General features: G+C 45.5%; 1 protein-coding gene across 3 annotated transcripts in view; it reads right to left on the bottom strand.

Moving 5' to 3' along the window:
* The window catches only part of si:dkey-261h17.1, a 34,064-nt gene that overhangs the window by 5,980 nt on the left and 919 nt on the right, over nt 1–27,165 (bottom strand). For all 3 annotated transcript variants that reach the window (XM_037105473.1, XM_037105472.1, XM_037105471.1), the window contains 7 exons: nt 25,382–25,475; nt 20,056–20,063; nt 19,759–19,882; nt 14,906–15,012; nt 1,772–1,852; nt 1,348–1,613; nt 1,067–1,144 (listed from right to left, as the gene is read on the bottom strand). In XM_037105473.1, the coding sequence (XP_036961368.1) occupies nt 1,067–1,144; nt 1,348–1,613; nt 1,772–1,852; nt 14,906–15,012; nt 19,759–19,882; nt 20,056–20,063; nt 25,382–25,383 (666 nt within the window). In that variant the 5' untranslated portion in view covers nt 25,384–25,475. The remainder of the gene's footprint in view (nt 1–1,066; nt 1,145–1,347; nt 1,614–1,771; nt 1,853–14,905; nt 15,013–19,758; nt 19,883–20,055; nt 20,064–25,381; nt 25,476–27,165) is intronic.

Raw genomic sequence — 27,165 nt, 5'->3', positions numbered from 1 at the left:
TGATGACAAGCGGATTTACAGTATGAGAGGGAGCTTTCTTATTTTCCACTACTTCAGAGCATTGCTGCTTTATTCAATTAGCTGCCTTGATACAGGCTGTTCACTCACCCCTGCCTGAAGAGAATAACCTTGTGTGTGTGTATTTTTTTTTTTGTTTGCTTCATGCATTTTGAACTAATCATCATCTGGCTCCAGCTCTTGGCACTTTTATACATGTTTAGTTTCAGGTTGAGCCGGGTGGATGACTTCTGCAGATGGTTCTGGCTCTGCGGATGATACAGTAAAGACACGAAGCGTAGCGCCTCGGCTCTGGTCACCTGGACTGACGGTGCTGCACAACGCAACAACAACGAGTTCTGTTTTGAACATCACGTGTTTGCTGTGCTGTGAGGCATTAATGCAACCGTGCATGCAGGCGGGGGGGAAGAGAAGCTATAATTGTGCACTAACATGGCGAATTTGGAGTATTTTTTGAGGCATCTGATGTAAATAAACAGCCCCCGAAAAACACCTCTGTGTGCAAGCCACAAAATCGAACCGCACCCTCAGTTTTACTCCTTTTGTCTTAAGGACCCCAGAGCAATAAAGGGAAACATCACCCCTCCTCTTCATTATTCTCCCGCCAGAGTCTCAAGATTTACAACGCCTGAGGAATGTCCGAGAAAAGATCCGCCTTTATCAGGACCATATTTCCAACTGTAGCTCTTTGAATCTCATTAATCTTTGTCCTCTAAGTGCAGTAAGCCACTTCCTTTGGACCCAAGGTCTAGAGGCGGGGGGGGCGGGAGGCAGATAACCGTCTCGCTAAAAAGGAACACGTCGCTCGAAGGTAACCGAGCTCGGCTTTAACGTCTCATTTCTCTGTGGTTTTAAATGTTGTGCAACTGTTGGTTGTTTGATACCGCCAGTGGTTGGCAGTGAGGAGACGGCTGCTGGTACAACAGTGAGTGATGTAAAGTTGATGGTAGGATGTAGCTTTGGCGGTGGTGGTTTTGACATCTGATGAGAATATTCTACTTTCACAGCCACGTTGTGAGAGTTTAAAGGAGGATTCATTGATACTCACACAATCATTTGTTGCTACCTCCAGCTTGACAGCGCTGCCTTCTGGGATGTCCTCCTTTCCAACACATTTCACATCGGGCTGTGGAGAAAGAGAGCACGCAACATCAAGACATCCACCGTAAACACACTGTCCTTCAAAATAAAAGCACCTTTCACAGAAATATCTGTTACAATGTTCAACAGCATAAAGTCAGCATTTGAGTCGTGCGATTTCTTTTCAGATGTTGCGAAAAAAGAGAGAGTGTGAAGCTCCATCAGCTCACGGTACAGGCAGGTACTCACCACCACTAATGGAACGGTGGGGGGGTTAGCAGCCTCAGCCGGTGGAGCCGCATCAGCTCTGCCAACTGGTGCAGCAGTGGTTCCTGAGGTTCCTGAAGTATCTCCATCCTGGACGTCTTTACCAGGTACTGTTACAACATTTACCTGTACATCTCCGGGAGCAGGAGTGGCGGCGGGTTCTCCTCCGGCACCAACGGTGGGAGCAGCACCTACATCTGGGGGAGCAGAGGCACCCGCATCTGCACCCGCATCTGCAGCATCTGTCGCTGAGAACACAATCCAAGGAAAAGCTATTACTCAAAGGCACATACTTGATTTAGTCAAGGTTTGAAGTGGCATGTCTTTATGGCACAATAACCTCTTTTAGAAGTGGATATAGAGCGGTACAACTTTTACATAACTTCATGTTTATTTGGGCTCCTACCAGCACTGACGTCTCCCGGTGAATCAGCTGCTGGTGCGGCTGTGGCGTCCACTGGCGAGTCGTCTTGACACATCACCTCATCTGCACGGAAGGGAGACACAGAGGCAGACGGGACGTTTAACACTTTCACTTGCATCTGTTCAGTCAAAGCACTTCGATGCCTGCACGAATAATAATGAGTTGTTGCTCTGTATATTGATTTGGGGCATAATCGAGCTCTAAGTTTCGGAGCAGGACACACAGTTTTGCCATGGATGCAGAAAGCTAGCTGTGGGTTGATACTTTCCCTTCCTTTTAGCCTAAAATTATTTACATCTCGGAAACGTGGAAACATTAAAAGTATGCCGAATTAGCTGCTAGCATTTCTTGTGTGCAGTATGCTCATGGATGTACAGATAAATGCCACGGAAAGACTTTTGATAAAGTAGAAAACATTAAAACTTGAAGATTCTCAGGCAAGTTCTGGAGTTAAAAGGCGCTCTCCTTTTACTAATATTAGCATCATGTCTGTGTGGTCGGATTTTACTTCAGTAAGATTTGCGATGACCAAATTAGCCAAAACACACTCTGTAACTTCTCATTTGTTTCAGAACGCGGGTGTGGTGTTAAAACTTGCATCCAACCTTTTCCTTATCCTCAGCAAGTCGCCTTCTGAGATGCATTACCAGAACCGAATCTTACCTGAAACCCCAACCAGTTATCTTTTCTACGCCTTACAATAGACTAACCAAAGCCGTAACCAACCATGGAGGGGGGCGCTTCAGGAAACAGGGTTAAACAGGAAGGAAGCATTATTCGAGGGACGGACAGAAAAGGACGTACGGTACTGTATCTCAGTCTGAAATCAGAAGCCCACACTCAGTGGAATGTCTGTGCGAGCGAGGTCAGGGCAGACGGTTTAGTTTGAACAGCTTGGCCTGGTGAACCAAAACCTCATGCCCAGCCCAAAGATGCCAAACCAATTTGGCATGTGTTCTCGGGGGCTCCGTCTAATTAGTAGCCACATATGGGCTAATTCACACTGTCTGCAGCCTGTGCAAATAAACAGCTCAGCCAAAAGGTCACAGCCTCCCGACTACACATCCACCCCCTGGGAAAAAGATCCAGTTTCTGTAATAATCTCGGGGATTAAGTCGGGTGGTGCTAAGAGCTCTCCGGCGAAGAAAGGTTAAGAAAAGTAGGAAAAGGATTCCCCCTCAAGTTCATGTGAGGCTTTTAGCCAAATGAATGGATTGAATTACATTTTTTGAAGTCTGAAGTCCAACGTCAGATTAATATTATCCTGTTGATTTAGCCAAGCAGGTAATTTTATTAGGCTGGACTGTTCAATTATAGGGTGGGCAATTTTATCTTATTACATCCACAAACAGAGGATATTCTCGAGCAGCTGAGCTTCCACTGCCACAGACACAAAGGAAAACAAAAGTAACTATTGAATAGTCATTGTGATGTAAGTGAAGGCAGAAAGATGACTGAGAGGCAAGACTGTTATATTCCATCCTGTGTTTATTGATTTGTTGGTTTGTCAGCACGATTACACAAAAACTACAGAGTGGATTTCCATGAAACTTTGATGGATGATGGGTCTCAGTCCGGAATAGAGCCCATTAACTTTTAGCGCCGATCTGGGAATTTGTTCTCGCGTTCTCTAACATTGCAAGACACAGCATTTTTTCACCATTTTTGTTAATTTCTCAGGGAATATTGCATGGATCTGGGAAGGTGTTTTAACTCATTTTGTATTATGCTTCTTTAAATCAAAACAATCTTTGAAAACACGCCAAAACACACATCTTAAATGTGAAAGAGGGGAGTTGATTTGGCTCAAATGATTATTGCACGTAAGCATATTGCTGAAACCAGACATTGTGCAGCCCTAAGAAGCATCGATATGTTTCCAGTATGAGTCAGAGAGGCTACAGCAAAGTTATCCCATCCATCTCGCACCGTCGTTTCTTAACTCTCCCCTCCGCGTGGAAGGAAACCAATAAAGTGTGTAAACAACTTAACATCTAACCAAAACCGTGCCGCAGCCAGGGAGAAAAGTGTGTTTGATGAATCCCTGCCGTTATTCAGTGAATCACCACCAGATACATTTACATTAATCAATGGGGGCGAAATCGGACGCCTAGAGGTTGTTTTTGCAATCATACAAACACTCTGCAATAAGTTCCCTGCACCCCAAAAAGAAAAAAAAAGTGGTGTTACATCATTTTTTGTGGCCAACATAATCAAATGTTTGCAGCACTTTGGACCAGGCTCTGTAACATGTGTCTGCCTCCCGCTGTGTGCTTTATCTCAACAGCGGCGTCGACGGGCTGAACATCATCCAGAGCCGCTCATATGCTACATCTTAACTGGCCTAAGTGGGCATAAATTGTAATGTTTAACTGTGCTATTAGAGCCTTCAGCTAATTGCCGTCAGCTTGAGCTGCTGTGTTTAATGGAGCAATAACGCGGGACAAAAATGTTTCGCCTCCACGCCATCGAATCAACCTCGTTCCTCAGCTTATGTTTCATAGGTTTAGAGATTTTTAGTAGGACAAATAGTATCTGTGGAATGTTTTTAAAGCACTTCTGTGTCACCCGTTAAGTATTGAGTGTTGGAATGCTGGAATAAGCACGATTATTTATGTTTCAAAGCTGCCTCCCCGAGTGTAAATCATCTTATTAACGGGGCACTTTGTTTGAACACATAACATGCGCGGACAAAGACAAAAGGGAAAGACACAAATCTGCACCGTCTGAGCCGCCACATGATGAAACTCTGTGCGCCGTGTCGGTCGTTTACACACAGTAACGGTCCACTCAGTGTGGACACAAGACACCTCAGACAGCTGTGTGAGAAATCTCACCGTGTTTTCCAGCCGGGCCCCCTCAGCATCAACACGAAGCCTTCGGACCTCCAGTCTCAACACAAACACAGGAGGAACGTACATAACGCTCCAACTCCATAAACACCACCTCAGCCTCTGTCCAGAGAGCGTTTTTTTATTTTTTAATGGGCTCAGAGAGCAACGCTGCAGACTGCATAACCCTCTGAGTTCAATCCTGCTCTTCACTACTGAACTACATCAAGTGGATTTCCTGCACTGGCTCCTTAAAAAAAAACAAAAAAAACCTTCAGCCTGGGTGTTCCAGTCTTTGACGCGGTGTGTGGTTTGTAAATCTGCCAGATGTAAAGAGCTAAATCGTGGGTTAAGGAGAGGAGACGATATGGGCTGAGGCTGGTGACTGGCAGTTCAAATGCTGCACTTCTTTCCTGCCTGCAGTTGGACAAATCGACGGCAATTATAAGGCACGACAAAGGCAGATATTTTACCTCCAGACGACAAATGCAGTTTGGTGGATGCTTTAAGTGCCTTACAGCACCATGAATGCCCCCCACAGCAGCCGCTTCGCTCTGTCTGTGAAGATTTACTCGACCACAGCCATAATTGTTGACATGTTGCTGGAATGTGCTGCAGCCACTGACTGTACTTCACACATTCCACTTCGAAAACGGCAAGGGAATATACGGAGGGACTTCTAAACAATCACACTGTAGACATTCAAAGAATCAAGCGCATAAATAAAAGCAATCTAAATCCTGAGGAAGACTGTCAAGATTTTTTTTTTTCTGTCGTGGATTATATGTGGAGAAATGGATTAAAGAAGGCCATTACTGAACTGACAACCCTGCATTCAAACATCATCACTTACTACTTGAATTCTAGGGTCTATTCCAGACTGAAAATAAATCATATTAGGAGACTGAGATACACACAACGGCACAAAAACCTGATGTAACACTCAACCCTGGTTGAACCGAAGCCTGCCGTGGAGCGCACTGATGAGATTAGTGCAGACGTGAGACTTCCAGAGTTTATCTCAGCATCAGGTAGTGAATCATACGTTTTCCAAGGTATTCAGACTCCGGGGAGAGTATTTGGTTCTGTTTCCTTCCAGAAACACTCTGTCCGACCCTCCTCTTCACTGGGGAAAAGCTTCTCCGACTCCACATCTTAAACGCTAACGGACACACCCGACGTGAGTTCACGGACACACACCTACAATCACACAACAGTCTGAAATGATGATTATATAAAAACACACAGTATGGTACTTGAACTTTAAGTGTTTGTGCATCCTGTTTTGTTCAGTTTGAAGTGAAGGTCAGTCCTGCAGGAAACAGCTTTGATGTCAGCGTTACTGCAGTGATGTCACTCGATATTTTGTTAAAACAAAATGTTTTATGCAAACCACCGATACATTCAAATTTGCATGTGTCAAATCATGCTCAGATTTTATGTTTATTAGCTCATTTTCACGTCAGGTGGCAGAAGAGACGGTAGCGGAGTTACATCCAGGCAACAAGGATTGCAAGCCACTGACCACAGTTCAAGACTGGGTTTCAACATTTGTTTGTGTTAAACCAGCTGAATATCTATAAAGTAGACCTTGGGACACTTTCTAACCGTTGTTTGTGTCAACCAAAAATGGGTGTTGGGACATCTGGCAACGTTTGTGTGCCGACGTAACCAGGTGTTTAAAGTCAAAACATGATCTTGTCCGAGCCGTAACCAGGTGTTTTCTCATACCTGCTCTGTCTCAACATAAAATAAACTAAATGCACCCAAAAAATTGTAAAGTTGCAAAACAAACAAAGCTCTCAGGGTCGCAAAAACAAGGATTATTTGATCTATGGCTGTGTTTCTTTGCTGTGCTCTGGGATCTGGGTAAAGCCTCTGCTGAGTACAGTGTTATCAGAACCGGCTGCAGCTCCAACCGGAGCTACAAACATTAAAAAGCCCAGGCTCTGAACCTTAGTTTCTCCTTTCAGCGGGGCTCCATCCCCCCATCCAGCATTTCTAGCATCAGGCTTGAGAGCCTCTTTTTTTGTCAGGGCGCCATCGGTCCTCGAGGTTTAAGATCAGTCGAACTCACCTTCAGCTAGAACAGAGGCATCAGCGCGCCGCATGAGCTGATCGTTAGCTAAACACAGAGCTCCGCCGGCCTTTATCACCCTCTGCTATGTTTCACTTCCAGGCAGCTGCAGCCAAACAGACTGCAGGCGTGTGTTGGTAAGATAGAAAGGTATTTTGAACGGTGCTATCGGGTCCAGTACTCATTCACCCCCATCCAAGCCTTTCCCTTTCCCATTTACCAACTGTGTCAACCATTGTGACCCATCTTTTACCCTTCCTGCTATTCATGGGTTTGGAAAAGCGAGGAAATTGTGAGTCAAAACAAACATCAGTTGCATTTCCGTACTAAATAAATCAACTTTTAGTGCCTGGAACTACTTTTCACTAAGCTGAGGGGTTCCTTCAGCCTATTGGTGTCTGAGGTTTAAGACGTTAGACATTTACTGACATATGAATCGCAAAATAAACTGGTTTGTGGCAGCAGATTATTCTAAAAATGGTGGCTGAAATAAGTGCTTTACAAATAAGCTGCAAGCAAGGGACTTTACCGGGGGGTAAAATAATGTCCCTGAAACTTAACTCATCGTTTAATTTAGACTGAATTCCTCCAAAGGTTCCTTGTCCGTGGGTGAAGTTCCTGCAGTGGAGACGCAGCTTTGTGTCGCACGTTTACAGGGTGCAGTCAGAGTATGAGCAGGGGACAGCAGCTGCAGAGCGCCTCCTCGGGGAGCGCTTCCCCTCCCTTCACATGTGCTGCACTGACAGAGAAATGCGAAGTCTCAGACGTCATAAGTGAAGGAGGGGGGGAAAAGCTCCGGCTCTACATCTTGGGACTCGCATTCGACCTCCACCCAGACCATAGGGACAACACCTTGGCCGTCATGATGATGTGCCACACCCTCCTCCTCTCATTACTGATCCGTGTCCTCTGCTTCCAGATGTCCACAGCAGAGCCTGAAGTCTCCCTCTCCTACTTTTCATCCCCTACAAGGAGAAATGCCACTCAAGCTGGAGTCAAGAATGCAGCCTCGCAGACCTCTGGAGGGAATTCCGGGACAAAGAAATGCTCAGCGAGGGTGGCCAACAAAAATGGAAAAACGAGGCTGAGACCGCAGCTAATCATTTTTTATTGATGTCTAATACATCGGTTTTTCCAATTAATTATTAAATCTGTAAAATATCCCCAAAGAAGAGACGAACCCAGCTGAAGAAAAAGGAGCAAATCCTCACATCTGAGAGAGCAGAACCACTGAATGTTTGGATTGTCAGAATTGTTATCGATCAACTAATCGTTCCAGTGAGAGATGAGACGATCTTTTGTTCATGTAAAGGCTAGAAAAACCGTGATCCTGCAATCACACACACACCTTCTTCTAGGTAATATTGTCCAACTTCTCGAGTTGTAAGAACACTTAAAAACAGTTAACACAACTGTGTGTAGCCATGGAAACACGCAAAGCACAGTCCACCTGACAAGTCCTCACTATAACAGTGACGAAATAACTTCCAGGGGATACACCGCTCGGGTCACTGAACGTGAGAACTATTTTTGTTTCTCCACAGACGGGTGGCTGAAGTTGACTTTTCCAGTCTGCCCCACGCCCATGGTGTTTTCAAACAAAACACAGGTTTGGAAAAAAAAACAAAAAAGAAATGATAGGAATTAACAACATTGGAATGGATTGTTATCCATGCACATCCTTGGACAGGATGTGGCTGTCACAGCACTCAGTGACCTCCTGGGACTGCAGAGGTCAACATGCTGGGGGCTGCAGATAACAAGGACCGGCTCTGGATCACTGACAGACACTCCTGGAGAACGATTACGTCCTCTGGCTCTGACGGACAGTTCAACCAAAAATCAAAATGACATATTACCTGTAGCTGGGGGAGGGTACTCTATCCATGTAGAGTGTTTTGGTTGGAGTTGCAGAGTTTTGGAGATGTTGAGCGTAGAAAGTCTACCTTCTCTTGAATAAAATGGGACTAGATGGGACTTTTTGTGATGAGCTTCACATTAGAACCATTTTTCTTACCACTGGACTGTATTTATCAACCTGCAGAGGGAAGACAGAATCTACCCAGTGCTTCTGATCACACGGGATGTAAACATCAACGGCTTCCTCCTCAGCTGAGCTGTAACTTCAACTTGTTCCCTCTTTCCTTCATGTACACCGATACAGGGTCAGTTACAGCAAACCACACCCAGGAGAATGAAAAGGTAACGCTAAGCAGCTACTTAACGTTGTTTTCATTTAGCTCCCGATGTACCCATTAAAATAGTCTCACTATGGCAGAGAAACTTTAAACCCGTGTTTCCAAAACAGTCCATCCATTTTGCTGGTTAATTAGAAACTGGAAACAGCAGCTGCTTCGAGGGGCCGAAGCAGCGATCTGCTCTCTGCTCTCCTCTCTGTGACGGAACCAGCGCTGGGCTGCAACAGCAGATGTGCGTGGACTGATTCCAGCTGCTGTTTTAACACGAGGCTGTGTGGGGAGAGGTTGTAAAAAGATATCGAAACCTATAGCCCTAAACAATCTGGCTCTGAGGTGAACCGAGGCGGAGAAGAGAGTCCAGAGTGGGAGTGAAGGGATTGAGAAACAATAGCGATAATGTGATCGCCTTCCAAGACGCGGCTGCAGATTTGTCTCGAGAAGGTAATAACCTGAACAGAAACTCTCTCTACGTATGACAAAGGTGTCCAAACTCGGGGCTTTCAAGAACAACAACACGGCACAGCCTTGTGTTTTCAATTAGGAAGTATAAAGAATGGCTTGAAGGACATGCCTTTTACCAAACATTAATTACCGGGAGCAATTATTCTGGCAGTCTAAAGGCCTCAGCCGAGGCTCATTAAGTGCTTTTATTCCCCAGGGGGAAACAGCATACCCCTCCATAAAGACAGCCCGGCCTGGCTGTCCAACACACCCGCTGCTTTTTTTTCTACTGGTGCTTGGCATGACATCACTGTGACCTCGGATCAATCAGCGTGAGTTTTAGAGGGCAGTGATGACACAAGAAGCGGAGAGTACGTTTCCAGGTTCTTGTTTGGGAATTCGCTCGTTCGCCAAACGTCACTGTTCGGGTGGTGATATCTCGAGTTTCTCCGCCTCGCTCCCGCCAAATTTTCTGGGCTGAAAATGCAGGAGAAACTGGAGGAGAGGGCTTTTTTTTTTTTTCTCCCCCCCATCCTTTACGCTGGTAAAAACCAACAGCTGTAAAATTGCAGCAGGGTGCCAGGGGAACAAGGAACAATAAGCTCACCAGAACAGCAGTAATTGGAAAAGGAAGATTTGCATGCGTCTGCTTTTCATTAGGATTGTTTTGCTAGGTAAATATTGTTGCTAGACGATCTACAGTATTTGTCCAGGTCAACTCCTTTTCCTGCGCGATCATTTAGTTGCCGGCGACGGTGTTGTTTTTTTCCTGTCATTAATATATTTTCTTTGGAGGAGAGCTGCTTTCTAATGAAGACAATTTAAAGGGAGAAAACACACGTCTCAAAAATGCCGCGGCCTTGTTATTGTGACTGAGGGCTCGCAGGCGAGGTAACCGAACGGACACTGATGACAGGAGGCGTTTGTTAGAGCATCTGAATGATTTCAGCTGCAGCCTGACCTGGCTCCCTCGCAATGTAGAAATCACCAAAGCAGATTGGCAGCCTGACAAAACGCAGGCTCCAGGTTTAATTACTTTGTGAGCTCACGTGGCTCCTCAGCCATAACTTTGGGCCCAAGTGGACACACACCCTAGCCTGACATAAGACGTCTATCTGCCAAGGCTTATATAAAAAAAAGACCCACGCCCTCCAGCGGATGACGTGAATCCAAAAGTTACCATCACAACTTGGGAACCGAAAGAATGCTGGTCAATAGCCGAGGGGCATGAGAAAGACAGTGGCAATATTCTGCCCATGTTTGTGTTGGACGCAGGACCGAGCTGCTGTCTGAGAAACAAAGTTTTTTACATTTGCGTGCAGAGATCTGCGTGTTGATCTCGCTGACCAGTTTTGAAAATGTTCTCTTCTTTCTTCATATTGTGTCAGTTCAGGTTTACGCCATCTCGAATGACGATGCTGATGGGAAGTCATGTGAATTTTGGAGCCTCACAAACAACACAGCGCTGCAGCATTCTGCTAAACAACTGAAGCACAAAGGGACTAACTGTCTCCAGCAGTCCTGAGATCCAAAACTGATTCTAAGAGACCTTATTTACACCCTTTTTTTTAAAGCTGTAAATCTTCACTGTAGCACGATGCATCCCCATCTGAACTGGGTGCCCACACGCCACTGCAAGTCAAGGGTGTAAATATCGTCTTTTTTAAATCAATCACGACCTCCAGAAACTCTGTATGGAGCCATTTTATGCATTTTTTTTCTCTCTGTTGGTTTTTATGTAGAAAACAAGTCCTCATCTACTTCAGTTGTTTGGGAGAATGCAGCAGTGTTGTCTTGCTGCGATGCACTTGGAGTGATTTGTGGTCGCCAGTGCAGTTCTGGAGAGGAAAATCAACCTCTGAGTTTTATTATTTACAAAAATAATGAGGTAATAATACAAAGTCAGATGTATTTATCTTTTCCATGAGTGAATAAACAAGCTGCTCTCAGAGGAAAATAAGGTCCCCAGAACACTGTTTGAAGCCAGAGAGGTGGCAGGGTCCGCCAAAAACAGTAAAACGGTGTGAAAATGGTTTTGTCCTTCAAGGTCAGTTTGTGTATTCAGCCATGAAAACAGTCACAAAATCCCTTCTGATTAAAATGTCCTCACAAAAACTGCACAGCGCACCTTTAGGTTGGTGTCATACAGAGGATATCTGCAGAGGATCGACAGATTTGATAAGCAAGTCACAGCTATTCAACGATGAAGGCTTTCAAATGAAATATCTGCATCAGCCTGAAATGAACATTTCTGCTGATGTGAGCCTGGAGATGATACTGAAATCTGCAAACCACTGACTCAAGTCGTGATGTGTCTGCATCTGCCAGCGGGCCAAAACAATAAGAGCGGAAAAATAACAGTACGCTCGTTCCACTATAGGATCGAGACTTGATGTTCTCTGGCAAAAATCCAATCTCCTGCATCCAGCACGAATACATGCCCACAAAACGTGGAATGTCCCTACCACGAGCCAAATATCTCGGTTTAATGTGGTGAAAATGTAATAGCGATTGTCACAGCTCATTCAGATTCCCCTGAAGCTTGGACTTAGCAACATAAACAGTCCTTGTGGAGCAGGACAAGATGTTTTTCCTCTTCTGCAGAGCAGAGATTCAAAGCTCGGGGTTTCCCCCCCCCTTACGAAAATCTCGAGCGCAGAGACGGCTTACAACGTAGTCCAAGAGGGCGTTGGATGACATCATCCCAACCTCGCAGCCCGTGCCCATTTAAGCGCTACATATTTGCGCGCCTGCATAACTACTGAATGACAGCCATGGGAAGTGGGAGCAGAACACTAAATGTGTTTGCCCAGCTGTCCGGCTGATTGGCCTGCTTATATATGACAAGGATGTTTGCTCCGATAAACGCAGTCAAACACATTCAGCAATCAAGAGCATCAAAGGCTCTCATCCCGTCTCTCCTCCATCCCGCCCATCCTTTTTACTCCCAGAATGAGTGTTTCTAACCTCCAACTCCAAACTCAGCTGCAAATGCTATTAAAGGGTAACGCCACCAGTTTTTATGCATTAAAGTGTGTTTGCAGGTCTTAGGAAGTACAACTGCATACATGAAAACAAGGAGAAGCTGCATCTAATCTGACAAATTGCCAAGTTGCATTGTGGGTAATGTAGGCACCAGGTATTGAGTAGCAGGCCACTGGCCTAGCAGCACACTCCTCTATGACTCCACTGTTGAACATGTTTTGTAGAGTTTTAAAACAAAAGATCAGAATCAACACAGCAGGAACAGAAGCATCAGCAACCATACGTCAAAGCCCGGTGCCTACATTACCCACAATGCAGCGTAGCCACTGAGTGACATCGCTGGAGGCTTGATACTACTGTTTTCACATTGGCAGTAGCACTCCCCCAAGACCTGTGAACACACTTTAATGTGCAAAATTAGTGGAGTTACCCTTTAAATGAGCTTTAGATACACACAAATAGTACTAGTTTACTTTCAGATTATGTCATAATATCATAATGTTGTCATATTGAGATGATGTCACATTATCTCGTGCTTTAAAATGTAGTTTTTCCATAAGCTACGTTACATAATCTTTAAACATCAGAGAAAAAATAAGATTTATTGGTCAGGCTCTGTGACAAAGCATGATTTTTAAAGACACTTCAGCTGCCTCGCCCATTTGCCCCTGTGGGGCTAATGACATCACCGCCATCAAATCCAATGCAGCACTGACAAAACCTCACAAAACGATTACACAATGTGAACAATACGCAGTAAGACAGACGCAATGGAACACTTCTGCATTCATCAGGAAGGACTGACTTGACAAAGAGTCTTCTTCATGTAGATCAAAATGTCCAGAGTGGAGCGTGAAACATGAAGTCTGGAATGATGGGAATTGGGAATGAAAAGGAATACTGACATCATCGGAGGGGGGAAAAGACCTCTGAGCCATATAGTGGCCACATAGTCCTATATTGTTAAGAAGGCAGCCATGACACAGATCGTCTCTTGTGACTCGGCTGCTGGTGCCAAACGTATCAAAACAGAAACAGAAATAGCCTCACGAGTGTGCAGCTGATCGACGCGGGGCAGGATGTAGAGGCAATGAACCACTGCATACGTTTAAGCGAGGGGGTTTTTCTTCTTCTTCTTTTTTTTTCTGTTTTCTGGAGCCATATGTGAGCACGCCTCTGCAAATTCACACCGCCGTGCCGGCCGGACGCAGGTGTCAACAATGTAGCGGGTCGGTGCGATGGGAGGACTGCTGTTGGATGAGGACGGGTCAACACACTCGAGGCGACACCCTTGTGATATTCTTAAAGTAAGAAATCAGGAGGTTTCTGCTAAAACCCTAATCAGAGGCAAGAGGTTTGTGTGCCACAGGGAAATATTTTATTCTAGATCATTTACCTGCGTGCACATTTGAAAAAAGAAGGAGAGATGAGTACGGCTGTAATCAAAGTAATGAATGGCTAAAAACTAATTCCTAATTATAGAGATGATAAGATGGCATCAAAGCTGTTTCTCAATCAACAACACTCATAAACAGAAGAAGACACAGTTGATTAAGTCGTTGTAAGATGTCGTCCCTGTATGACGTCTTTTAATATCTTGTTGGGGAGTGCCCGGAGTAATTAGATTTCCATGTCAATCTAATTACCATCTGTGTGGCTGCTGATGCGGTGCGCCTTTTTTTTTACTGTGCAAACTACCAACATGTTCCGCCATCTCATGATCTTTTCCCTGTTAAAGTGAGCCCCTGGTTATTTTCATCAGTCTTGGACACTCCTCCTTAGTGCTTTCCAAGGTCACTCCGCAACATTCGCCACCTCACATGCTCACAGACGGGGGCTGATGGCTCTGCAGAAGTCGTTACATCGGGCCGAGCTAGAACTAGACCCGCTTTACAACCGAGCGAGGCAGCTACGCCATCCAAAGCCATACATCACCCTGCAATTAGCATCAGGCCTCAGACTGACTTGGAGTGGACTGCCCAGTGCGTCCACATGATCACACACACACACACACACACACATACACTCTTGTATGTGTGCATGAAGTATCTTCACAGTCACACATACAGCGCCGTGCAACAGTCTTCTTATTTTAAACATAAAAAAAACAAAAAAAAAAACACATTCATCTCTCTTGAGGCTGCTAAATGCTGGTTCAAACAACACATTAGCTCCAGCCAGGAGCACCGCAGGATGTGAGGCGTAATTATCCTCAACAGCAACTTTTCCCACCGCTGAGCAGAGCCTTTTGTGTCTGCAGCTCACCATGCCTCTGTGCATCTGTGTGCAGCCTCATGGTGAAACACATCAAAGAAGAAGCCCCCCCCCCCACCAATCCCACGTCCCAAACTAGTTCATTAAAAGCCACTGTGGATGCAAACGTACAGAATTCTACCCACAAAAATGTTTGGAAACACTTGGAAAAAAAAACAAAACAAAGGGATGACAAAAACAATTCAACTCCACACATTTTATCAAACTCCACATGGATATGTAACTTTTCTCAGGAGAAAGAGAGAGAGAGAGAGACTCATATATGGAGCGTATCAAGGATACTATAAATAATAACCGTAAGTGTACTCACTGCTGAGCAACAGAGCGCAGAGCACCAGAACTCCTGCCATCCTTCTCCAGAGTCCATTCATTCTCCACATGGGCGCAGCCATCCTCTCTCCGGTCAGACTCGGCGAGCTGTGTGTGAGAGTAAAAAGTGTGGTAAGTGATAATGAGTGAGTGTGTGAGGGCAGGGGGGTCTGAAGTGAGCGGGACGGACAAGCAGAATAGAGTCTGGCTTGTGTTCTGTTGCTCTTTATATGGCCCCACTCCTCTGGCCTCCCTCTCTCTCTCCCTCTTCTTGCTCTTTCCACACCCCTTTTCTAACCGCCTTGCTCTTAGCTCAGTTTTCCCCCAATGCAACTGTCCCTGCCTCCTCCCTTGTCCCTTGTGTTTGTGCATGCACATGCATGGCAGGCACCAGAATGACATGATAGCGGGTGAAACTCGACATCCTGTTCATCTTTATCGTTACTGACGGCTTGTGTTTTTGTGGCTCAACGGTTCCTGCGATGTGTTGGAGGGGGGGCGTGGGGGCTGTGGTTGCACTTTGGGAAACTTTCAGATGATGCTCTAGAAGGTGAGGAACAAATACACAATGTTTCCAGCGGAAAAGGAAGTGCACGCTGGCTGACAACCTGCGGATTCAGTCCTCCGATGTGAACACAAATTCGAAAAACAGGAAAAAAGGCTTCAGCTTGACTTCGGCAGTATTTGCAGGGAAGAGGTGTTGAAGAAGCTGATTGTGTCTTAATTCTCTTTAGTGAAGATGCACCTGGTAAACAGGAAGTGCTCCTCCCACCTCTTACGGGTTGTGTACATAGCTGAGAGGCCTGTAAAAGCACATGGCGTCAGACACAACTTGGCCCCGGCGTTTGTGTGTCCCTGGACAGATGACTAACAGCCCATAGTGAGTCATCTGTTGAACCACAGGCACACTTTTAAAAAAAAAAAAAAAACATTTTTTTTAAATGCCTTTACACACATACACACACGCTGACATCATGGACGAAGCGCACATGCTATTTCATAATCGCACCACATCAGCAGAAAGCGACAAACCGTTGCGCGCCGATGTGCGGTGCGCTGGAGGAGTGTGTTCGCTGCTTCATGTTCACTTGGACATGTGCTGTTGCGGAGATCCAGGCGGGCCACATCTGGAAGCACTGCAGTCCCGTTGCTGGGTTTTTGAGGACTGCCTGGAGACTCGCATGTCAAACAATGCGGCCATATGTGACTGATTCAAGCCAGGATCAGGCTGGCTGGATGGGAACGGGGCACACCCGCTGGTCACCCTGTACGTCTCAGAGCAGACACAAGTTTGTTCGTGGGACCCTGGAAATCACATTGTGCACATTTAATAAACCTGAAGAAATGATTTAAAAAGGTTCAAAGTAAGATCTGAGTGTTTACGGTTAGAATTTAAACTTCTGCTTTCAACACAACGCGTAAACACTGAAACACTGCAATATTACAAACTGTATTTTGAGCATTGCCTTGCTGTGAGTCTGTTCACTACTACACATAGCTCTGCTCTCTTAAAGGTTAAATTCATCCAAAAATGAAAAATTCAATCATTATGTAATCCATCACACGCTGATGGAAGGTCGGCTGCAGTTTTGCAGTCACAGCAAAACAGTGTTGTAGTGTTCTCCTGAAGAGATTTAGAAGCTGGGGGCTTTTATTTTAGTTCCCTTAGCTGTGAAATAAAATAAAGCAGATATACAGAAAAACAACCAAAACATTTTTATCATGAAATAAAACAAAATGGCTCCATACTACTCTTTTGGTTTAACGTCTTCAGACGCCCCTGGAACTCGTTTTGAAACGCTTGGTGCACGCGAATGCTGTTAGTTTAGTAGCTACAGAAAAAGGTTTTCAGCTTGGTAAAACGAGCCGTATCGATCTATCTTCTGTTTATAATCAGTGCTTTGGTTACGTTCTGAAACAAGCCCCTGTCTGCTGGGGTTATTTGAGGAGAACGCTCCAATGTTGCTGGAGCCACGAAGCTCCAGGGATGTTTCATATACAACAAAAAACTTCATCCGACTTCCATCAACACATGGGTCAGCAGATAATGAATGAATTTGTGTTTTTTTTTTGGTGGTTTTATCCTTTCAAGATTTTCTTGTTGGGATAACACTTCTTGTCTTGACTATTTCTCAGATATGAAGAAAGTCAATATCAAAATATTTCCGTTTGGTCTGATGGGAATAAAGCTGCCAATCCGTCCGATGGCAATTTACTCTCATTATCTCACCATCAGAAAACATTACGATGGGGTGTCGAACACAAACAAAAATAAATGCAACGTGATGGAGTGAAAACCTAATGAAAAGCAAAAGGCCAGCGAATCGGGACAGAGTGATATAAATATGTGGATACGTTCGACGTGTTTTTCACATCCGTCTTCCAACTTCTCCCTCTGGCATGATGCTTGTTTGTGCCGTACAGTTAACACTTCTTTGAATGTGGAGCATGTGTCTGTCTACAGCTGAGGAATCCTGATTAGCTCAGCCTGGCAGGGGAGAGTTCCTGGCAGATCCGACTTGTATCTCTTCCTCCCCTCCCCTCCGCCCCTTTAGTCACCCTCCTCATCTCAAACATTTGACTTATTTTGGCTGAAATGCACAAAGAATCTCTGTGAGGCGAGATGGGAGATGGGTGGGGGCGCACTGCGGGACATCACGAGGATCAGCGCATGCTAGCACAGAATCTGACCCTCGGGGACCTGTTTGGGTTCATTTTTAGGAGGTTTTGTGATTCTTGGAGGCAGCTGGATGGAGCTATCGTAGGAGCCTGACTGACATGCTACTGTCCCACATTAACATGGCTTATATTGGTTACATTAAATGCTCAATGAGTGAAATTTAAAGGAAAGCTGGTGGATACGTTGTCGCTGCGCCCAATAATATTCCTGGTGGCGGCCTTATTTCCCCTCATCTGTTTCTCCACCCAGAGATCCTTCTTCTGCGCTGCGGCTTGTCACGATGTATCATGTGTCGAATACTGAGAGACAAAAATAATTGAGTGGGAGGTTTTTATATGAATGCGCTCTATTAGTTTGTATCCATTCAGCTTTGTGACTTAATCCCTGCTTTCAACCCAAATATGCTTTGTTTCGTCCGAGGGGAATTCCAGCGAACCGATTCCAAATGACTGGTTCTGGAGTTGGTTCAGCGGATCGCCTCAGCAGGCAGCCGTGACACGGGCCGCGATGGCCTGAGGGCAGCTTCGACCGTCAAAGTAAGTCCCAAGTCTCAGCTCGTGTGTGTCGACAAAACCAGGTATTGTGAACCAGAACAAGATATCCTCTTAACCCTAACCAAGTGGTTTTTGTGCCTTAACCTAACCAGAGTTTTCACAACATGAAATAGAAATTTGCAGCACAAAGAAATGTAAAGGTCAGTCACTTATTTTTAGAAATTGTATATATTTATTCCAGTCCTGTGTGGAGATATTTCACGCTTGCTACGCCAACTAGTTCGACGGCTGTTTGCAATTTCTGCAAAGTAAATGTTTCAAGGGGCGGTGGAAGTACTGCAAAGTCCAATACTACCAGTTTAATCAAGCACATCCAGAACAACAGAACAGCCCAGCTACTAACTTTGGCAGATGCACTTCAACGACGCAAAAACTTTCCGATGGAAAGCTTGAAAGCATTAAAAGTTTTAGAATTCATTGTTTTAGATGCGCAATCAATGTCAGTTGTTGAAGATAAGGGCTTCCGTCGCCTACTGGTATACTTACAGCCAAGGAACTCTCTTCCATCACGCAAGTATTTTTCCTGTATACAGTTTATTGTAAATTCAGCAACGGTATTGGATTGGTATCGGGTATCGACAGATACACAAAGGACTGAAAAAGTTGGATCGGTGCATCCCTAACAATCATCACCTCTGATACACTCGCAGATCACTGTATTAGATGTGAAATACTGCAGCTGTACAGCGCTGCTTCTCTGATCTCTTTCTTGTCTCCCGACATGTTCACCAGGTTTAATTTTCACCACACCAGAGCTGATGATTGTTGGAACGCTGGAAAGACGAACCAAGATGGTTCTGGTTAGTATTATTTCGTTCCCGTTGAGTTTTAATGAAGTGTGTTTTACGGGGATAAAATTTGGTGTCTGTACAAATGGAGTCTGGTGTATCTGGCGAGGGCGATGCAGGGACTGTTTATATCATACTGCTCTTGAACTAATAAGTCTTTTTGTCCATTTTGTCAAAGTTGCCCAAAAGCATTACGTCGAAGCCATTACCGTGATACGCTGGACCGTCCCAAACTTTTTGTACCATTACTCATTTACACACCAAAACACATCAACAAAGGGCAGACGTTTAAAAATGCCAGAACTCCCCTTTAACGTGGATTCGTCATTTGTCTTTATCTGGCAGCTGTGAAGGAGCTGATGAGAGCGTAACGACTTTATGCCATTAGAGGAGCTCAAAGTGAGGTCATCTGAAACGTTAAAGCTTCTGGGATCCGTGCCACGCTAACTCAATCAATTTGTTAAGAGAAAGCTGCCGACAAACGGTGGATTAGGTTGAATGTGGTGATTTTGTTTTTGGCGAGACTTCCCCAGCGCGGTCATCGGTAACAATCTGACTGATGGAGCGGAGGAAACCGTGATAAAAATCCTCCCTCAGTGTGTGATGACACCGTCGACTCTCCTCCCTCGTCATCCTGTTGACGTGCCCGTCCATTGCCACTCCCTCGTCTAAAATTTCTCTTCTGTTTCCTGCCATTCTCCCTGTGCATGATGAGTCCTCGCTGCACGCTGCCCTGTGTGTCCAGAACGTAAGCAGACGGACCCAGAGATGACCCCGAAATCGATGAAAGACAAACATGGAAATTCATATTCACCCCCCCGCCCCCCCCGACCTTGTGGCTTGTGGTGTCTTGGTGACCTTCCTTCCACGTCTGTTGCACAAGACCGTGTGAACCGGGACAGACCTGGCCGCATGTTTCCTCACCAGCACCGGGGTCCAGTTACGCACCGAGGGATCTGGGTCGGAAAGAGCAACACAGGAAGACAAATTGAAGGCAGCAGTTCGGTGTAACGCAACAGCACAGACCTCCGCCGGAGTTGATCAATGTCACTCCGGGGTCACATGTGTGAGGGACGAAACCTGAAGCCGCAGAGACAGCTCTCGGGATGTGATGTCACGATGACATTACCTCCGGTCCTGTTGAGGAAAGCAGAACGCCAGATGAGACAGAAGCAAACAGTTAACTCAACAACCTTCGTCTGTAATTACATCATGTTCTGGGAAACCTCAAGAATGCCTCTGCATTAACACAATCTTCACATAAAACTCCCTCTGAATATTCCCTGCAGGAAGCGGAATAAACTGAATATTTGATACACGGCCTTGATAATCTATTGTCGAGTCGGAGAAATGTTCCATCTCTTATTCGTTTAGTTCTGACATGCATGGCCTGCTCGCTTTTATTGATCGAGAGATCTGCGTTTGCTGCACTTTTCCAAAACACCAGAGGCCAACGCCAAAAAATCCTCCCTTTCCTCCTCCTCCTCCTCCTCCTCCCACCTTTAAACGCTCCTTCATTCTCTCCGTCGCCTTGATGCCATACAGATGTTTCTTCTCCCCCTCTGGAAGGAGCTGCTCCTATTGTTCATAAAAAAAAAAAAATCAATCCGATGGTGCGTGCTCGACCCAGCCCAACGCAAAGAGCACGCACGTACCGTTGTGCGACAGTCTTCGTGAGCAGGCGATCATGCAAACTCTTCAGTCTTTGGACACATGTGATTAGAAACACACAGCACAGTTGGGGGAAGCTGGTCAACACGCAGCAACACTGTTTTTTTGGAAAATCCCTGCTCGGAGGAGAGCATTTATTAAGAATACTCTCACACACGTCCACTCTTTCTTTCTCTCTGAGTCTCTTTCTCTTTCGTCCACGGCTCCCTCGTGTTCCCTCGCTTGTGTTTTTTTTGAAAAGGGCAAACTCTACAGGCCTGTAACTAGCCCTAATTGGCTCTGATTGGGTGACTCGGTAGACATCTTGAAGCGATTTATGCTCAAGGTTGAGAGGGCTGTGAAGGTTGGGAGCTCTCTGGTGCTTGGAGAATCTCATTCATAACCCCAGGAGCTCAAAATCCTTCCATCCAAATTTTCTATGAGTGTATCTTATTCTGGCTCCATGCATATTGATGCCAGAAGCATTAAGTATACCCCAAAAGTCATATTTCACTGCGGCGTATTTTCTGATTCGCAGTTCCAGCTCTTGCAATCATATTGAGCAACCTCTGATTAGCCCTGAACGTCCAAAGTTACGTAACTTTTCAGATTTTCATTCACGACAACCGTGCAAAACAACAAACGAATCAGGAGTTTCCACCGTGACATTTCATCAGCGCCGCTCACATGTTGCGAGCAGCCCCTTGTTCTGATTTCAAATTAATATCCTGTTCACGAAATGCTAAACTTTCGGGACTTTTCTTAAATCTAAAATCGAGACAAAGAAGCGCCGCGAGAGAAAAAAGATGCCGCTTGCATGATACCAGACGAGAGCAACGCCGCGATATATCACTGGCATCCCGTTAAGTACGTAATAAACCGTGTGTGTTCTTGGCAGCATATGGCCAGATAGGGTCTGTGGGACTAATTCATTAGAGTGCCTGCTGCCCAGATGGCTCTTATTACATGTATCTGTTCGATTCATCTCTGGAGCACTTTCACATAAGTCAAACTGTCGGCAGTAATAGTGGCCCTTCAACGTGAAACTTGGTAATTCTAGCCAGTTGTAACATTTTTGCCAAACTTTGAGAGATTACGGTCCCGGGGGTCCCCATTAAAACCTAAAAAAAAATGAAAAAAAAAAAGTCTGAAAACGCCTTGTGCTGAAACAGATGTGAGACATGTTTGCATCCACTTGTTTTACTGAACCAGCTAAAGTTAACAGTCCCAAGCTTCAAGTTCAAGTGGTCTTTACTTTTGGATTAGACACAAGATCATTTCACACAGCCAACCATGAGATGGCACTGCAGGACCAGGCTTGTAAAAAAACAACAACCCATCTCATGCTTGTCACAGAGGAGGGGAACAAGATCTCTGAACGACTCAACTCTGCACTCTTGTGGCGGCAGGAAAATAAATAAAGTTGTAGCATTTCCTCCCCTTAGTTCCTGCCACAGAGGGCAAATGGATCTGACTAATGCCACGTCATGAACCTGTCAACATGTCCTGAAACGAGAACATGAGCAATGCCTGCCAGAGAGGACAAAAAAAAGAGCAAAAGATCACGCTGAGTATTTGTGAGGGACCTTGTAGAAACTAAGCCAGTGGGTGAAAAAGAGAGACGGCAGGAATATAAGAAAAGTCAACCTGCATCCAGTCAGCCTCCAGACGTTACGACGCAGAGCTTCTGATTCTATAACCCGCCATAAAACGTCTGGAGTGTTTTTTGGGGGTATGGTGATGAGTGGGATGGGATGAGGTGGTGTGTGTGTGTGTGTGTGTGTGTGTGTGTGTGTTTTGAAGCTGGGAGCTATACACCTCAGCCCAGTCGTTCTCTGAAGTGTTGCTCTGGGCTCGTCGGGGGAGACGCTCAGGTCCTCCACATCAAATATTCATTTCACAGAAACTCCTAAGCCTTAAATAATTCTCAAAGAAGTGTGCCGAAAGCGAGCCTTTGCTATCCCAGGCACGTTTTCTATCTGGACAATGGATTTCGAAAGGGGGAGCACGGAGAGGGAGAAAGAAAAGGGAAAAACGGAGAGAGGAGGGAGGGTGGCTGAGAGAGAGAGAGAGAGAGAGAGAGAACGGGAATTGGATGTATTGTATTGGGCCCATTACAGATGTCTCGCTTTAAGAGGTGTCAGTTGGATATGCAGTGTGCAACATGACTAAAGATTATAATAAAGGAGATTAAGAGTATTATAAAGATTTTGTTGCTTTGTAATGAATACAGATCATATAAGTCAGTGTTATTCACCTTTTGGACATTTTTTAACCACCATGAAGGCCTCAGAATAAACCTTTCTGATGGATATTAAAGATGGCTCGTTTGTAAACCAATCAGTTCGAAGGAACGACCCTTTAACAAACTGACCTGATAGCAAGCAACTACTTATACTTATTATACTCATCAACATATGGTGTATAGGAAACAAAATATAATAGCCTACAAAAAATCTGCATGTCAGCAGAAATATGCCTCTCGACTCAAGTTTCATTTTTTTAAAGAACAAAAGCTGACACGAGCCAATCAGAGGCAGCGTTGGCTTAGCATGTCATGACATGTTTCATGACTTTTTTCAAAGAAAAATAAACTAGAATGTGTATTGTATAGGTCTTAAATGCTGAGTTAAATGAGTACAAGCTACTTTTTTTGGCAGTAGCTTTATAAAACTAACTGACCGACGGGAGCTGAATCTCGATGAAATCCACCTCTGATGGATATTATCTCTTGGTTCAGTGGACAGAGTCTATATTTCAAGGTAAACCTGCTTTCATTTGAACTGAACACTCCGGGCTCAACCCTGTCAGCCTGTGTGATAACAACCATCAACTGATCTCATCTGATCTGACCTTCCTCTCATCCAGGCCCTTTATTCCAACCACAATTACACCACACCGGACGGATAATCTCGCACTCATTACTCTCTCCATATCTGAGACCCAGACTGAACGAATCTGTCCCCCTGTGGTGAGTGTGTGGCAGGTGGTGTGTCGACTTAGCGTCCCCCCCGCCTCCACCTGCCCCCCCCCTAGTCCACGGCCCTGGCGCGCCGATAAGAGCTCAGCGTGGAGAATCAGACAGCGGCGCTCTGGCCTTTCAGAAGCGAGCGGGAGAAAATGAGCCATGAAGGAAATCGGAGGTGATTATCTTTATTATCAGCCAGGGGAGTAACTGTGGAAACGGCGACCTGTGGGGGGGGGGGGAGAGAGAGAGAGAGGGAGATGCACAAGCTGTTCCAGCAGCCTGCTGATTGGCCCATACAAGCTCCAGTGGTAATTAACATCTGCATATGCAAACGAGTGCTCCAGCTAGGGAAATTTGGCAGGCGTTTCTCACCTGCACCCCGCGCCTGAAAGCAGGAGGGTATTTGAGTTTGTGTCACTGTGTGTATGTGTGTGCAAGTGTGTGTGTGTTTGTGTGTGTATGTGTGTGTGTGGGTACACGGGGTGCTCAGGAAACATGCGCACAAAATCAAATTATGTGTGTTCTGTGACTTCATATTCATAACACAACCCTGTTCCTGGGTGCACTTGTGTTTTTTTAATGTCCCCATGCATTTGCATAGCAGAGGAATATACTTACGCCTGCACTTTTTGGAGTGCACAGTTGGTATAGGTGGACCTGGAGGTGTGTGTGTGTGTGTGTGTGTGTGTGAGAGGGGGGGGACATCGGGGTCGAACAGATGCCACGCAGCCACCCACCTCTTTGTTTTTTGCTGCGCGGTGCTTAAAAGAGATGAGGCCACACACCACAGGAGGCTGTCAAGCGGGGCCTGCTGGGAGAGCCTCATTACCATCTCAGGGAGCAGGAGCAGGAACCAGCCACGTCCGGAGGAGAAGCCGCTGATCGTCAGCCTCGCCTGCTGATGGGGACAGTCACAAGGGCTCTGAAAAAGTGCAACTTCTTGTCATCGAATGTCAGTGTGAAACTTTCTCTCCACGCCCATGCATGAGAGAGGCAGTTAATTGGTAGCTGTGCTGTTCCCCTTTTTCGATTTTGAACATGCATGTTCGCATCATTCTGGAGGCCTCGTCCTCCTCCTCGTCCTCCTCCTCCTCCTCCTGCTGACTCTGCACCTGTTTGCTTGTGTGTGTGCTGCTTTTTTTTCTAAACATCACATTACTTTGCTGTATGTGTGCCTCGTGCCTGTGTGTGTGATGCGAGGCTAACACATGCTGCTGAACGAGTCTCTGACCTGTGAATTATGCAGAGCGCCCACCGACGTGTTCGGCGTGTGTTGTGCTGTGGAGTTCTAATGAGAGAGCGAGGGTAGCGGGCGGCAGGCGAGACGAGGCTGCAGAGCACGCTGAGACTGACAGCTCTTACAGCAGGAAGCCAGACTATAAATAGAGCCTGCGCTGAGAGCTCAGACACCTGGATTCACATTCGCTCGTTCGCAGTTCCCCTCCGTCCGACTTCCCACCGCCAACCTACAGCATCTATTTCTTGTGTTGTGCTCAGCATCGGTGTTGCTTCTCATGTCTCCTCTTCACTCTCACCTTCTTCTGCCATGTGTCTAGTTTGTGCCGACCGCCTCTTCCTCCCATTTCCGGTCATTCACCTCCTTCATTCCAACCTAATTATTAATTGGGTAGCATGCATGGACATAAAGCCTGCAAGTTGGGTTTATGATCTCAATGCACGTCCAAGTGATGTGGCCTTCCCCTCAATCAGCCAAGATCAGGGCTGCCAATAATCTTGATGGTTTCCAGGACAAGGATTGCTCTTGAAAGCCCCCACAGTTGATTATTTTAACGGCGAAGTTCACAGAAAAGTGAAACCTCAGTCATTATCTACTCACATCAATCCAGATGAAAGGTCAGGTGAAGCGGAGCGAAACAGTGCTGCAGGATTCTCCTTAAGGTAAATGCGTTGTGCTGGATTTGTTTTAAAACCTAAAAAAGAAAAGAAAAACAGAAAAGAAAACATCAAACCAACATAAAAAAGCCCCCAAATCCCAAATTCAGTTCAAAAGACGCTATTTTAAACTGTCTTTTAAGCAGACGTCTTTCTTTAAGTGTTAGCGTGCGCCTCGTTACAAATGGCTGCTAAAGATCGATCAGTTGCAAACAAATCAGTTCGAAGGAATCTCGACATCCATGATAAAATCCACCTCTGATGGGTGCACAAGCTTCTGGAGACTTTCTTCATAATTGTTTTGTTATTTTTTTATAAATGTTTTAATTTGTTCGTATTTTACGAATTAAGACTGTACGCTAGACTCATCAGATCAGACCGACGATGTTAAAGGATGCATCTGTTGAAAATATGGTAATTTTCTCTTTTGTCAAATATCTCCATGAAAAAAAACGTATCCAAAGTCTGATGTGGCTTATTCCTTTGCACCTTAGACGACTATACTTCTCAATAAACTGTAAAAGAAAAAAGAAAAAACCCATCAGTGAGCCAGACTGTCGCAGTTTGTTACAACTTGTTCACGATTGTCAACATGGCCACTTTTTTACATCTATCCCTCTGTACAAACACCGTCTTGGCGTCCCCAACAAATGTGCTTCTTACATATGTTTTAGCAAAGATTGCTAAAAACTACAGTGCCCAGATGTTTTTGGAAACCATCAATGCAAAGTGTGTATTCGTGGGTATGGAGCTGCAGACGGATGTTGGTTTTTTTTAACCTTGTCATGGGGCCTCGCATCACCAGACTTGTCCTTGCAAACGGGGCTAAAGCTGATTCTGGGTCTTTAACATGCAATTTATGACTCGCACGCATAGATTTAAATGATAAATGGAGTGCAGGTTATAGAGTGTGGTGTGAAGCGCCTCACAATGCCCCACATTGTTCCGTTCCAAGCAGCTTGGGATGTCAAGGACAACTGGAGTTCATCGTCCATAAATCTAACCCACAGAAAAGGTACAGCTCAACCAACTCCACACCTAAAACTTTTATTCATAATCAAATACAAAGCTGGGAGCTACAGATCCGTGATGCAGGGGTTAGACATCAGGAGGAGAAGCACTGAGGTCCAACAAGGTGGTCAGGGATCGTTTCATTGTGAAAATTAATGCACGTCCATCCATTAAAATCACCCCTGGCATCCTCTTTTGCCAACTCACATTAATTATTTCAGAATGTGCCTTGTAATCCAGGCTGAGAATCCTACCCAGAACGAATGGGATGTCAGCTTTATGCAACTACTTGTAAAGGCATTACAGGGCGTTAAGTCCCGCGTGGATTTGAATTGGTCTCAGCAGTACAGGATTAGAAGCAGCGGGGATTAGACCTTCCCGAGAGGAAATACAGGAGCAGGGGTGGCCGGGGGGGTGGGGGGGGGGACTCGAGATATAGAATACATATTGCTAGAAGAAACTGGCCGCACCAGGAGGTTGAGAACAGCAGCTCGGGCCGGACTTCACCTTTTCTGCCGCCACGTAGAGCAGACAAATTACTTAAATCTGCCGTGGCCACTGTCAGGCATTCATGTGAGGCAAAACGGAGGCCCGGCTGCCAGAATTTCAATCAGGTTGACATTGAGACGGCTGTTACGGAATAAGATGGTAGAAACTCAGTGTTTTGCTCAGGACTTTACTGTAACGCTGACACGAGCACCTGAACCTCCTTCCAGT

Source organism: Acanthopagrus latus, chromosome 7 (genome assembly GCF_904848185.1).
Source record: "Acanthopagrus latus isolate v.2019 chromosome 7, fAcaLat1.1, whole genome shotgun sequence".
In the NCBI taxonomy this organism is placed as follows: Eukaryota; Metazoa; Chordata; class Actinopteri; order Spariformes; family Sparidae; genus Acanthopagrus; species Acanthopagrus latus.
The sequence above is the reverse complement of the archived record's forward strand: the minus strand, read 5'-3'. Positions and strand labels throughout refer to the sequence as shown.